The sequence below is a fragment of the Sphaerodactylus townsendi genome, linkage group LG17 (genome assembly GCF_021028975.2).
Source record: "Sphaerodactylus townsendi isolate TG3544 linkage group LG17, MPM_Stown_v2.3, whole genome shotgun sequence".
NCBI lineage: Eukaryota > Metazoa > Chordata > Lepidosauria > Squamata > Sphaerodactylidae > Sphaerodactylus > Sphaerodactylus townsendi.
The window spans coordinates 13,278,700-13,293,517 of NC_059441.1; the positions used below are offsets into that span (position 1 = coordinate 13,278,700).

General features: G+C 48.3%; 2 protein-coding genes across 6 annotated transcripts in view; both read left to right on the forward strand.

Annotated features, from left to right (window-relative positions):
• Positions 1-4,889: 4,889 nt before the first annotated feature.
• On the forward strand, positions 4,890-6,060 carry LOC125424584 (actin, clone 302-like). Its single transcript, XM_048481947.1, has one exon. The coding sequence runs from the start codon at positions 4,890-4,892 to the stop codon at positions 6,006-6,008; it is 1,119 nt and encodes a 372-aa protein (XP_048337904.1). The 3' UTR covers positions 6,009-6,060.
• Positions 6,061-13,283: 7,223 nt separating this feature from the next.
• ARID3B (AT-rich interaction domain 3B) overlaps positions 13,284-14,818 on the forward strand; it is a 55,968-nt gene continuing 54,433 nt past the window's right edge. For 4 of the 5 annotated variants that reach the window (XM_048481941.1, XM_048481944.1, XM_048481945.1 and 1 more), the window contains exon 1: positions 13,284-13,582. The gene's annotated coding sequence lies outside the window, so the exon portion shown is untranslated. The remainder of the gene's footprint in view (positions 13,583-14,818) is intronic. The other variant, XM_048481942.1, reaches the window with a different exon arrangement.

Below are 14,818 nucleotides of genomic sequence, written 5' to 3' on the forward strand. Positions count from 1 at the left end.
TGACATCTGGAGGGCCGCGAGTTGTGGAAAGGTGAAGAGCCGGCTTCTGTGACATCAAAGTACTCGCCTAGTTTATTTCTTCATGTATTAAGCTGGGGTAAAAAGATGACATCCCTTTGGTGTATTTACTATGTATACCTGCATGCAATGAAACAGCCTGCTTCCTCCTCCTCCTCCTCTTCATCATCATCATCATCATAACAACAACAACAACAACAGTGATCTGGCGGTTGTGATACAATGTGTTTGTTGTTTTTGTCAATAATAATAGTAATAATTATAATAATAAATGCCACTCTCCCCTCCAGCTCTAAATCTCCAGAAATGACCTCACCCGAAGTTGGGAACCTTACCCCACCGTGCAGCCTCATTATAACAATTTATACACAATTATAGCACAAGTTCTTCCATTTACAGCCTGAAACAAGTTGTCGCACCCTTATTAATAGTGTGTGTGTATGCATTCTCCCCCTTAGACGGATAAAAACCCTCTTCATTTGGGAGGTTATTCTGGACCGACAGGCGTCAAGAGGTCGGAATAAAATAAAACACACGCCCAGGGGGCTTGTCTTGTTGCTGCACTCCTTGAAAAAGTTGCAGTTTTTATTTGTTCAGGGAGGAGAAAATTAGAAACGATTACGGTCCAAGACTGGATCAAGAAATGTGCAAGAGGCTGGCTGGGTGTCGGGGCTGACACCTGAATGGCTGAGATGCATTTCTAATACCCTGTACCGGAGACTATATATTGTTAGAGATTGTATCTAATTGAGTGAGATGCATTCCTACTGCCATGTAACCGCTGAAAGATATATGTACCCAGCTGGTCTATGTGATCGCTGTTGTAACGGAGCATTCTTCCTTTGAACTGTTCCACATGCTTTTTAGATAACTGGGCTTTACCCTGACACTTTCCTCAGGAAACTGGGAGGGGGGATTCTTACTGGATAAAGGGGTGGCCGAAAGCCACGTTCACCAGAGTTTGGATTTATATCCCCCCTTTCTCTCCTGTAAGGAGACTCAAAGGGGCTTACAATCTCCTTTCCCTTCCCCCTCCCCCCAGCAAACACCCTGTGAGGCGGGTGGGGCTGAGAGAGCTCCGAAGAATTGTGACTAGCCCAAGGTCACCCAGCTGCAGTGGTGGGATCCAAAAATTTTAGTAACCAGTTCCCATGGTGGTGGGATTCAAACAGTGGCATAGCGCCAATGGGGCTGGGCGGGGCACGACAGGGGCGTGGCCAGGCATTCCGGGGGTGGGGCATTAATATGTATATGTATAGAGCCATATTTAATGATTATCTATAACTTGTTTTTACTGTGCTCTATCTATTTGTTTGTTCACCGCCCTGAGCCCTCTGGGGGAGGGCAGTTTAGAAATACAATTAATAATAATGATAATAATAATGATGATAATAATAATAATAATAATAATAATAATAATAATAATAATAATAATAATAATAATTTCTCTGTTACTGTAAAAAACTCTTACTGTAAAAAAAAAGTTCCTAATTTCCAGCTGGTATCTTTCTGTCCATAATTTAAACTCATTCTAGCAAGTCCTATCGTCTACTGCCAACAGAAACAACTACTTCTCCTCTAATTGACTGCCTGTCAAATACTTAATACTTTCAAATACTTCATTTTGTTTCTAGAAATCAAAAGAAGGAGACTTTCCTTAAACAAGGAACTTTACCGTATTGCTAAAACATGTTTTTAAAACAGCCCAACAGGGAGAATGATCCTGTTTTCGACCTTCGCTAACCAGCCACATAGGAAACAACAGGACTTTGTGATTTTTGGACCTAATGGAATTTCTAACGGAAAAGCGGACCCAATTAGTAACCCCCTCTCGGCACACACACATAATTAGTAACCCACTCTCGGGAACTGGTGAGAACCTGCTGGATCCCACCTCTGCCCAGCTGGCATGTGTTGGCGTGCACAAGCAAATCTGGGTCACCAGATAAGCCTCCACAGCTCAAGTGGCAGAGCGGGGAATCAGACCCGGTTCCCCAGATTAGAGCGCACCTGCTCTTAACCACTACGCCACGCTGGCTCTGGGTACTTCGTTGCTTTTCAATAAGCGCTGATGATGAACAATCCAGAGTCCGTTTATTGCTTTAAAGTCCAAGACCTAACGCTGGGTGGAGCCAAGACAGGGTTGGGTGTTGCAGCTAATCCGGGTTTGACTGCACTTCCAGCAATCCCTTGAAGGAAGAGCTCCAACGGCAACTGCTAAGGTAAGTGGGGAGACCGCCGGCTGTGGGGCCCCTGCCACCTCCTTGGCAGTATGGTGTAGTAGTTACAGAGGCCAGGGAGATCTGAGTTTGAATCCCCGCTCTGCCATGAAGCTGACTGGTGTGTCCTGAGCCAGTGATTCGTTATAGTTTATTTATATGCTGGCTTTCTCCCCAATGGGGACCTCAAGGTTTGCTCTCCTCCGTTTTGATCATCAAAACAACCCTATGAGGTAGGCTAGGCTGTGTGACCAGCCCAATAATCCAGGGCAGAGTGGGGACTTAAAATTGGGTCTCGAACAGCCCTCTAAACAATACGCTACGCTGGCTCAGGCAGTCCCTCTCTCAGAGGGGTTGTGGGAGGGAACCGAGAATCGGGAATACCGCCTGGAGGTCCTTGAAAGCAAGTTAGGGTATTGGGGTGGGCACAGCTGCGGGGCAATTCCCCCTCTCAGGTTGGGGATCATCCAGTTTATGTGAAAGATCAGAGAAGCCACCCAACCCCACCCAAAGTGACTTCCCTGCGGTGACAGTGTGTGTGAATGTGACCTTCTGACAGAGCCAGGTCCTTGATATGAGTCTGTTCTTTCTGTCCATAATCTACCTATACAGAAAGGTGTGTCCTTCGTGTTGCACCTCGTCTATAAAACAGGGTCAATGTTTCTCTGAACACTGTAGACACGTAGATGAGAGCTGAACATGGGAGAAAAAGGGACGCTTTCATTTCACATTAAACTGGATTCAGTTCAGCCTATGGATCATTAACTGGCTTTATAAGCAGGAAACTATTTGCTTCCTCTTCTTCTTCTTGCTGTCATTTCTCTCTCACCATGGATAAAAGGAGGAGGAGGAGGAGGAAGGGCATATATATAGAGAGAGCCTCATATAGGCTTCAGCCCTTCCCCAAAATCAATCGCAAAGAAAGCAACATTCAGGCCAAATCCCAAAACCTAGAAGATCTGTTTGTGCAGTGAAAACCTAGAAGAGCTGTTTGTGCAGTCAAAACCTAGAAGAGCTGTTTGTGTAGTCAAAACCTAGTAGAGCTGTTTGTGCAGTCAAAACCTAAGAACATAAGAACAAGCCAGCTGGATCAGACCAGAGTCCATCTAGTCCAGCTCTCTGCTACTCGCAGTGGCCCACCAGGTGCCTTTGGGAGCTCACATGCAGGAGGTGAAAGCAATGGCCTTCTGCGGCTGTTGCTCCCGAGCACCTGGACTGTTAAGGCATTTGCAATCTCAAATCAAAGAGGATCAAGATTGGTAGCCATAGATCGACTTCTCCTCTATCAATCTGTCCAAGCCCCTTTTAAAGCTATCCAGGTTAGCGACCATCACCACCTCCTGTGGCAGCATATTCCAAACACCAATCACACGTTGCGTGAAGAAGTGTTTCCTTTTATTAGTCCTAATTCTTCCCCCCAGCATTTTCAATGGATGCCCCCTGGTTCTAGTATTGTGAGAAAGAGAGAAAAATTTCCCTCTGTCAACATTTTCTACCCCATGCATAATTTTGTAGACTTCAATCATATCTCCCCTCAGCCGTCTCCTCTCCAAACTAAAGAGTCCCAAACGCTGCAGCCTCTCCTCCTAAGGAAGGTGCTCCAGTCCCTCAATCATCCTTGTTGCCTTTCTCTGCACTTTTTCTATCTCCTCAATATTCTTTTTGAGATGCGGCGACCAGAACTGGACACAGGACTCCAAGTGCGGTCGCACCACGACTTTATATAAGGGCCTAGAAGAGCTGTTTGTGCAGTCAAGAAGATGGCAATGCAGAAGACTCAGACACTTGGAGAAATGGCTTCCGCTTTCTTCAGCCACAGGACCCTCGCCCAAATGAGGAAGCGGGGCTTTAATGGGGGAGTATAATGGAAAGGGGGCTTTAAAGGGGGAGGAAAAACTGGGGGGAAATGGAGTTGGGCGACAGGTGCCGGGATGAGGAATGGACGGAGCAAAGATACGTTGTGGTCAAAACCTAATGTGAGAGTGTGTGCATGTAGGTGATGGCTGAAAGACAGGTATATAGAGAAAGAAAGTAGAGGTAAAATGCATGAAGAAAATCAGGAAGCACTGAGGTATCACTGGAAGTATGAAGGAAAACAGGTAACATTTGACAGGCTGGTGTTTGCTTACGTCAATCCCAAAGGTCACTTTGCAAAAAAACAAAACATTAACAATAACAATCTACAGTTAAAAACACCAACTACCACCAAGCTTACTCCTGAGTAACGCCAACCATTTTTTCTAAATGAAAACCTCAGTGGCACTTTAAGACAAATAAGTTGGTTTTGGGTTAAAGTTTGGGCACTCGGCCTCAAAAAGGTTCACCATCACTCTCCTAGTCTCTGGAGCAGCAGAAGACAAGCTTGCTCCTTTACCAACATGCCATCCCTTCAAATACCCAAACGTGGCTATCATGTCACCTCTTAACCTTCTCTTCACCAAGCTAAACATCCCCAGCTCCCTAAGTCTTTCCTCGTAGGGCATGGATCCCAGACTTTTTACCATTTTGTTTGCCCTCCTCTGGACCTGTTCCAGCTTGTCAATGTCCTTCTTGAATTGCCGCCTCATAAACATCACCCACATTCTCCTTAAATGCAAAACAAATGTTAGTTAATCTTTGTTCCTGTTTGTGTTATCAGCGGAACGACTCAAAATGGCAAGCGACGGAACTACCGCCGTGGTGATGGACAACGGCACAAGTATGAGCAAAGCAGGATTTGCGGGAGACGACGTCCCCAAAATGGTGTTCCCCACTGTCGTCGGGAGGCTCCGTCACAAAGGAGACCTTGTGCGGAAGGACAGCTACGTGGGGGATGAAGCGCAGAGCAAGAGAGACGTGCTAGCTTTGAGGTACCCTATCGAGCATGGCATGGTCACCAACTGGGCTGACATGGAGAAGGTCTGGCAGCACATCTACAATGAGTTGGGGGTTGACCCGAAAGAACGCCCAGTCCTGCTAACTGAAATACCCCTGAACCCCAAAGCCAACAGGGAGAAGATGACGCAGATCATGTTTGAGACCTTCAACACGCCAGCTTTGTTTGTGGCCATGCAGGCGGTGCTGTCCCTGTACGGCGCTGGCCGTGTCACCGGAATTGCCATGGACTCTGGAGACGGCATCACCTTCCCTGTGCCCGTCCGTGAGGGTTACGCGCTGCCCCACGCCATCCTGCGCGTAACCATGTCTGGCAGCGACCTGACGGACTACCTCACGAGGCTCCTGGTTGAGAGAGGCTACAGCTTCCCCACCTCTGAGAGAGACGTCGTGCGGGATATTAAAGAGAAGCTTTGCTACGTCGCCCAGGACTTTGAGAACGAGATGGCCGCAGCCTCCTCGGAAAAGTCCTATGAGCTCCCCGACGGCCAGGTGATCACCCTCGGTAATGAGCGCTTCAGGTGTCCCGAGTCCCTCTTCCAGCCCGCCTTCCTAAACATGGAGTCCTGCGGCTTCCCCGAGACCGTTTTCAACTCAGTCATGAAGTGTGATCCGGACCTGCGAAAAGATCTGTTCGCCAACGTAGTGCTGGCGGGCGGGAACACCATGTACCCTGGCATGGCTGACAGGATGCTAAAAGAGCTCACGGCCTTCGTCCCCAGCTCCATGAAGACCAAGATCATTGCTCCGCCAGAACGCAAATATTCCACCTGGATCGGCGGCTCTACCTTGGCCTCGCTCTCCACCTTCCAGCAGATGCTGATCAGCAAGCAAGAATATGATGAGTCCGGCCCATCCATTGTCCACCATAAAATGTGTTTCACTATTACTGACTGAAATAACCATTTCGTCGGTAGAGATAAAGAATAGCACTAACACATAAAACACGTCACCCACTAGGCAGCCAATTTCGGTGTGGTATTTCTTATATAGTAAGGAACAATGCTCATCACACACAATCATATATCTATCTCATATCAACAGAATTCCATCATTCACTGTTGTATCATCACATGAATTATTTTTCTCTTTTTTTCTATTCAATAGTCTAAACATAAACAGTCCCTTCAAAGGTGTTTCCACATTCACTCAAAATCCAGGTTCTTGCAGTTGATCACAAAGTTCATTCACAAATATTGCAGTCTTCAATTCATTGCTGGCAGGAACGCATCGCACGAAATTGCGCTCTTCGGTGCCTTCATCAGTGCCAATTTGCCATTTCCTTGCACGTGAGGTGTTCTATAGGTAATCTGTCAATGGATATTACATCATATCAATTCATAGCTCATTACAATGTCCTATCGAACCCACCACTTATTAAGCACATATATATAGATTTATTTACATTTATAACATACATAGGCCAACGAAGGATAGTCTAATGAAGAAGAGAAGACAACGACTTTGGATTTATACCCCACCTTTCTCTCCTGTAAGGAGACTCAAGGTGGCTTACAAACTCCTTTCCCTTCCTCTCCCCACAACAGACACCTGGTGAGGTAGATGGGGCTGAGAGAGTTCCGAGAGAACTGTGTCTAGCCCAAGGTCACCCAGCAGGAATGCAGGAGTGCGGAAACACATCTGGTTCACCAGAGAAGCCTCTGCCACTCAGGTGGAGGAGTGGGGAATCAAACCCGGTTCTCCAGTTTAGAATCCACCTGCTCTTCACCACTACGCCACGCTGTTATGGGAATAAATTCAGGGATGATGTCGGTCACTTTGGAAAGGTGGGGTATAAATGATCAAATAAATAATACTGGTTGTTGTGGGCTTTCCGGGCTGTGTGGCCGTGGTCTGGTAGCCCAGAAAGCCCACAAAGACCAGTTGAGTCCGCTCGTGAAAGTCTTCGACAAGACATTAAATAAATAATAAACAATCGATGACTGACCACTGATGTATCAATTTACCGGTGATTTCTGCAATTTCCTCAGTAGTAACCAGACTGCAGTCATTTGTTTAATACCCTCCACAATCGAACAAAATTTCAGTGTTATTCAAGCCGTATAAGATTGTGGGGAAAACACACGCAGTAATCTTGTTGCGCAAAGGTGATCTTTAATTTTAAATTACTGGAATAAAGCCAAGCTGGATGAGGTCACTGAACTGACAGTTCTTAGCTGTAATGCAAGGAAAATAAGGAACCATCTAAGACTCACATCGCACCTAATCGACTGCAAGCCTGCCTCTGTCAGCCTTCGTCGGATTGCCTCTAGCCCAACATCAGGCAACAAACTTCCAAGACGTACATCCGGCCAGCTAGATTGTGGGTTTGTTTGTGCTTCAATGCTACGATGGGACAATTTTAAAAGCTGCTTTCTTAACGAGATTTATACCCCCACGCATGTACTTGAGTAGCCTGAAGCAATGTTGAAAAAGTTTTCAAAACGTTCAAAAAGGGGTACTTGCAAAACTCAGCGCCCAGAATAAAGCAGAACAAACTTGTCTGGGTGTGGTTTTCTTTTCCTTTTTCTTCCCGAGCGAAGTTTTGCTTCCGCTTTTCTTTTTTAAATACCTTGCCAAAAAACAACACGGTGAGCTCTTTTCAGTCCACACGTGCAGCTGATCCGCTTTAGCCTCCCGACCTGTTTTAAATGTGCGGCAACCCGCCTACCGCTTGCATATTCGCCCCTTCACATGTCTCGCTATTTGGACCAGGGCAGATCTCTGACGTTCTCACACACCTGTTAAATGTACAAGGGTGTTACCGCACTGCCTGGGTAAATTTTATTCTCCCAGATCCGCCAGCTCTCAGCAGCGCAGAGGAACAGAAACAGGACCTGACACAGCGAGAATAGTGAAAATAAAAATGAGTTTATTGAGATGCTGACCTACGTGTCAGCACACTGGCGCAATGCCCATTGGGCAAGGTGGGCAGCTGCCCAGGGCATCACCTTGTGGGGGGCATCAAAATGCTGGGTTCGTTTTTGGGTATTTTAGTGGTTTTCCATTTTTGGCCTGCAGGGGGCGCAGTTTTTAGGCTAGCGGCACCAATATTTCAGGGTATCATCAGGAGACTGTCCTTATGCTACCCCCCAAGTTTGGTGAGGTTTGGGTCAGGGGGTCCAAAGTTATGGACTCCCAAAAGGGGTGCGCCTATCCCCTATTGTTTCCAATGGGAGCTAATAGGAGATGGGGGCTACAGTTTTGAGGGTCCATAACTTTGACCCCCCTGAACCAAACTGCACCAAACTTGGGGGGTATCATTAGGGCAGTCTCCTGATGAGACCCTGAAAGTTTTGAGACTGTGCCTTCAGAAATGTGCCCCCCCCCCCCACAGCCTGCAACCCCCATTGACAGCAATGCAGAAAACTCAATGCAGAACGAAGATTCTTGGGCAAATTTCTAGGATGTTCCTGTAGGGGGTGCATTTTTGGATGTATCGGCACCAAAATTTCAGGGTATCATCTGGAGATGATGGCACCCTTCAATTTAGTGCAGTTTGGTTCGGGGGGGGGTCCAAAGTTATGGACCCTCAAAGGGTAGCCCCTACCTCCTGAGCAAAGAAGGGGGGAGGGGGGACTCCTTTTGGGGGTCCATAACTTTGGACCCCCTAAACCAAACTGGGTACCACCAAATTTTTAAGAAAAACATAAGGAGCAGTTTCCATATGATACCCTGAATTAGGGTATGTTATCCCGATACATCCAAAAATGCGCCCCCTGCAGGAACATCCCCCTACATTCCTGTAGGGGGTGCATTTTTGGATGTATCGGCACCAAAATTTCAGGGTATCATCTGGAGATGATGGCACCCCCCAGAGTTTGGTGCAGTTTGGTTCAGGGGCCAAACTTATGGACCCTCAAATCTGTAGCCCCCATCTCCTATTAGCTCCCATTGGAAACAATGGGGGATGGGGCACCCCCTTTGGGAGTCCATAACTTTGGACTCCTTGAACCAAACCTTACCAAACGTGGGGAGTAGCATAAGGACAGTCTCCTGATGATATGCTGAAATTTTGGTGCTGATATGTCTACAAATGCACCCCCTGCAGGCACCAATGTCCTGGTGCAAAAAAAATTGGTCGTGGTAGAGTGGCCGCCCATGGGGGGGGCATCCAACTCAGGTTTTGCCCAGGGCTACAGTTTGCCCAGGGCTGCCTCGTTACGCCCCTGTGTCAGCACCTCCACCCCACGGCAACTGCGCTGCCTAGCAGCTGTTCAACAACTTATAAACACTTTCTCCCGCCCGGGGGAATACAGGACAGCCTACAACCATTCATTCACAAATACATGGGAACCAATTAGAGTCCAGAGGGCAGTCCCTTCTTGAATTTCGCGGCAGAAGCATGTGAGGCGATGACGTAGGCACAGGCGGGAAAAACACAAAAGAGCTCTTTGGGTGCTTGGGGCCAGGAAACGAAACCTAACGACGACGGCACCCTTATCTGCCTGCTGGTGGGATTAAGGCAGATGGAGGCGCTTCTTCCGGGGTCCCTTTTGTCAAACGTCCATTCATGGTTTTAGCAAATGAAAGGGTCGTGCCCAGGTGGAGCAGGGGTGGACTCCTGCCTTGAGCGAAGGAGGTTCCATACAGACACAAATACAAAATACAACAGTAATTCCTACATTCTACCTAATACAACTTGTTCCTATCTAACTTATAAAGAAATGAAACACAATTTCACCTTTACTGAGCAGCAAGATCAGAAATGGAATAATTCATTTCTGACTCCGCTATCAAGGGGTCTGGGGATTGCTGTAGTTCCCAGCATGCAACCTGAAAGTTGGATCAGCCTCTAGCACAGTGATGGCGAACCTTTCCGTGACCGAGTGCCCAAATTGCAACCCAAAACCCGCTTATTTATCGAAAAGTGCAAACACAGCAATTTAACCTGAATACTGAGGTTTTAGTTTAGAAAAAACGGTTGGCTCCAAGGCGTGCATTACTCGGGCATAAGCTTGGTGGTAGTCGGTGGCTTGGTTTTGAAGCAACTGAGCAACTCTTCTAATGGGTGAAACACAACCCTAGGAGGGTTTACTCAGAAGCAAGCCCCACTGCCAGAAACCGAGCTTACTCCCAGTTAAGGGATCGCACTTTAGTTCTTCACATGAAAATCAGTGGGGTTTAACAGCGCTTAACAGGGTTATCTACACGGCTTTCCCAAAACTAGGTCTTAGGTTTAATGCTAATAATTGAGCCCAGTGGCCCAGGCCAGCCTAGATTTGGGGGGGGGGGGCACTCTGTTTGCGCGTGCCCATAGAGAGGGCTCTGAGTGCCACCTCTGGCACCCGTGCCATAGGTTCACCACCACTGCTCTAGCAAGTTCCCCGAATAACTACAAGCTGAAGAATGTCTTATCCGGGATCAGATGCATAGAAAAGGCTTGGAAAGGTGTTTTATTTTGGGGGAATTTCATGCATCACATCTTCCAGCCTCTCTGACATGTGTCTGGTCTGGGTTCATGTCTAAGTATGGTGTTCCTCGGCCAGGCCCAAATTCAGGCTTCAACACTGTTTCTTAGGAATTGAGGTGCCAACCTCCAGGTAGGGGCTGGAGATCACCAAGGATTACATCTGACCTCCAACAGAACAAGGTGAAGTTGTCTGGAGAAAATGGCTGCTTTGGAGAATGGGCTCAAAGGTTTGTCTGCCGTATCCTGTGGCTGCTTTGCCAGCTGATATAGGTTACCTCTCGAACCTTGGAACAATAAACAGACTCTGTCTTGTTGATAAATAGTGTTTATTGATAGGCAACAAAGCACCCAGCTTGTAACAGCCAGTTCTGCTGGACCTGGCTTTTGCTAACCCCTTTATTCAGAAATCAATCCCTCCGCCCGCTTTCCCAAAGAATGAGGGAAAGATATCTGAACATAAGAACATAAGAACTAGCCTGCTGGATCAGACCAGAGTCCATCTAGTCCAGCACTCTGCTACTCACAGTGGCCCACCAGGGGCCTTTGGGAGCTCACAGGCAGGAGGTGAAAGCAACGGCCTTCTGCTGCTGCTGCTCCTGAGCACCTGGTCTGCTAAGGCATTTGCAATCTCAGATCAAGGAGGATCAAGATTGGGAGCCAGAGATCGACTTCTCCTCCATAAATCTGTCCAAGCCCTTTTTAAAGCTATCCAGGTGAGTGGCCATCACCACCTCCTGTGGCAGCATATTCCAAACACCAATCACACATTGCGTGAAGAAGTGTTTCCTTTTATTAGTCCTAATTCTTCCCCCCAGCATTTTCAATGGATGCCCCCTGGTTCTAGTATTGTGAGAAAGAGAGAAAAATGTCTCTCTGTCAACATTTTCTACCCCATGCATAATTTTATAGACTTCAATCATATCCCCCCCTCAGACGTCTCCTCTCCAAACTAAAGAGTCCCAAACGCTGCAGCCTCTCCTCATAAGGAAGGTGCTCCAATCCTTCAATCTGAAGGAATGCTATGTTGGTAAAGGAGCAAGCTTGTTTTCTGCTGCTCCAGAGACTAGGACCAGTCTCATTCCGCACATGCAGAATAATGCACTTTCAAACTGCTTTCAGTGCTCTTTGAAGCTGTGCGGAATGGCAAAATCCACTTGCAAACAGTTGTGAAAGTGGTTTAAAAACGCATTATTTTGCGTGTGCGGAAGGGGCCATGGGTTCAAGGTGAAGGAAAAGAGATTCCACCTAAACATCAGGAAGAACGTCCTGACTGTCAGGGCTTTTCGACAGTGGAATGCACCACCTTGGAGGGTGGAGTCTCCTTCTTTGGAGGTTTTTCAAGAGAGGCTGGTCGGGAGTGCTTTGATTATATGTTCCTGCCTGGCAGAGGGTTGGACTTGATGGCCCTTGGGGGTCTCTTCCAACTCTATGATTCTATGAAAGAAGTGTTCTGGAGCTTAGGCGCTTAGATAGAGATAAAGCCACTTGGTCTCCTGCGCCAACAGGGCGATGGAAACATCCCGTTTTCCCATGGGACCAACCAAGAGCGTCAGGGGAAGCCTAGTTATCTACTTAATGTGTGAAGCCATAAAAGCAGATCGAGGAAAGAATGTCCCCTTTACAGCAGTGGTAACATATAGCAGGCTGGTTACAACTATCCTGTAGTGATTACATTGAGTAAGGAATGCCTCGCAATCGATCAGATACAATCTTCAGCAATGTATTTGGTAACCATCACAACAGACCTGGCGTGTATCTTGATCAGTCAGGCGCATCCCTGACAATATGGCGCAATATGGTACCCCTGGCATTTCCTAAATGAAGGAAAGCTACCATGGACCCATCCTGGCAGGAAATTACCCTGGTTGCATGTTCAAAATGCGTCACTTCAAACAAGAACACATTTAGGGCAGCTGGACCATTAAAAGCAATAACAATTGTCAAGCATCTTTTTGCTTAATCATTCCCTTAGTTCACAGGTGTCAAACTTGCGGCCCTCCAGATGTTATGGACTACAGGTCCCATCATGATGCTGGCAGGGGATGATGGGAACTGTAGTCCATAACATCTGGAGGGCCGCGAGTTGACTAAATCACACATCAATGAAACTGAACCTGCGCTTCTGGAAAAATGGGTTGACAATTCAAGTCGTGCATGAGCACAGGAGCCACAAATATTATGCGAGCGTTTTATATCACAGTTCCTCCAGGCAGCAAATTAGAATATCAAAATGTCTATCAAAATCAATAGGAATATTGACCTAACTTGAATAGGACACATATACTCTACTTATATCCCGCTTCTCTCCACAACTGGGGGGCTTCAAGTAGCTCACATCATTCTTTTGTTTTTATCCTTCCAACAACCCTGCGAGGTAGGCTAGGCTCAACCCACGTGACTGGTCCAGCAAACCTTACATGGCAAAGTAGGCATTTGAACGTGGGTCTCGCAGATCCTAGCTCTGATTGGCCGCCTCTCCCGGAAGTCCCGCCTTCCCAGTCAGAACGGCTCTCCTCCCTCCTGCCACCCTTTCTTTTTCCGCCCGGCGGTTGCTATGGTTACCGTTCCGGCCACTTTTCTTGCCCCGCCGCCGACTGGCGCCGTTCTATCCTTTGGCCTCTCTGTGACCGGGCTTCCGAAGTTCCGTTTTGCCCTCGAAGGACGCTCCGGCATTGACCCCGCCCCTTTGCCCCGCCCCTCTGGCCAGCCAACGGCGCGCGAGACGTCACTTCCGACTTAGGCCCCGCCCGTGTCCCCCTCCCTTTCGGCCCTCCCTCGGCCCCATTTCCGGCCTGGGCGAGGGAGGGGGGCGCGGCGCAAGCAGGGGCGGCCGCTGCTGCTGCTGCGTGAGGCGAGGCCGGGGCTGGGCTGGAGGGGCCGACGGAGCCCCCCGAGGTGAGCGAAGCGGGGCCGCGTGTGCGGCGCAGGGGGCGGGGAAGAGGACCTCCCCCGCCTCGGTCGTGTTTACTCGCGAGGAAGCCCATCCCCGGCCGCGGGGGCCGACCCCCGAGTAAAGCTGCGCCGCCTGCGCGCCTCCAGGCTCGGTGTTTACTCGCAGGTAAGCCCCCCACCGGCTTTGAGGGGACTTTCCCCCCCCCCCAGGACATAGAGGGGGACAGCGGGGGGAGGGGTTACACCCTCTGGATTCGCACCCAAGTCCAAGGGGGCAGAACTTCCAGCAGAGAGATGGTTCCAGAAATAAGCACCCGTTGCCAATCTCCTGGGGAGGCCGGGAGATCTCCCGGAATGACAGCTCAACTCCAGGCTACAGAGATCAGGCCCCCCTGGAGAAGAGGGGGGCTTTTGGGGGCGTGGGGGGTCACATACCCTTATTTATTTTATTTACACCCAACCATTCCTATTTACCCCCACCCCCCCCCCCACTCAGGACAGCCTACAAGAGTTAAAAGCAGGACGATGCACGTCGCTTGAAACCATCCAGCATTTCGAATTTGGCAATTTTGCAGCACCATGCATAATAATGTACTAGGCCAATAATAATGGACGCCTAAAAGATCATCTCATCCCCCCGCCCCCCTTCTAGTGTAAGTAGATTTCTCCTTATCAGGGAGGGAGGCCCCTGCCCCAAATCTCCAAGAATTTCCCAATCTGTAGTTGGTAACCCTAAATATTCCCTCCAGAGTTTGATGGGAGGGAGGGAATAAAACCTGATCTAGATCTCTCATTCCCAACCTTGTTTCACTCGACTTCCCCTTGGCCACTCATTTCCCTAAAACCGTACCCCCCTATTAGCAAACCCGTTATGTAATTGTTTGCTTTGGCGGGTACCCCCTCCCCCCCCCGGGGCACACGTTCTGCAGGTTGGGAGCCACTGTTCTAGAACATGTTTATTGGGAACCTCAGATCGACTGGGTTTTATTTATTTATTTATAGTCTACATTACCGCCTGCCGTCTCCCAAGGGACTCAAGGCGGCTTTACATATATAACAATATAAAATGATACAAGTGATACAAAATACAAACATTAGAAGCTAGTTAATAACATAAAAAGTTGATGGGCCTCTTGCTTGACTAAACCTGGGGTGGGTATAAAGCCTTCTCGCTCGCATGTCCTTGGGAGTAAACCCTACAGGGTGCTCAGAGTTAGCTAAATTTTTATCTAGTCATGTGGCTTCACACGTCTGTCCCTGCTGATTTATAAGTTTCGCCCCCTGGGTATAAGGGGACATAACCTCTACATGGGGATGCTTAGGAATTCGGCCCCCTTTTTGTGGGGCTGCTTGTAGATTTGGAGTGGTGTGTCAGGCGGTATTTATGAGTCTGGCCAAGCAA

Excerpts from the sequence above, each read along its gene's own strand:
- LOC125424584 (XM_048481947.1), top strand. The coding sequence starts at position 4,890 with ATGGCAAGCGACGGAACTACCGCCGTGGTGATGGACAACGGCACAAGT.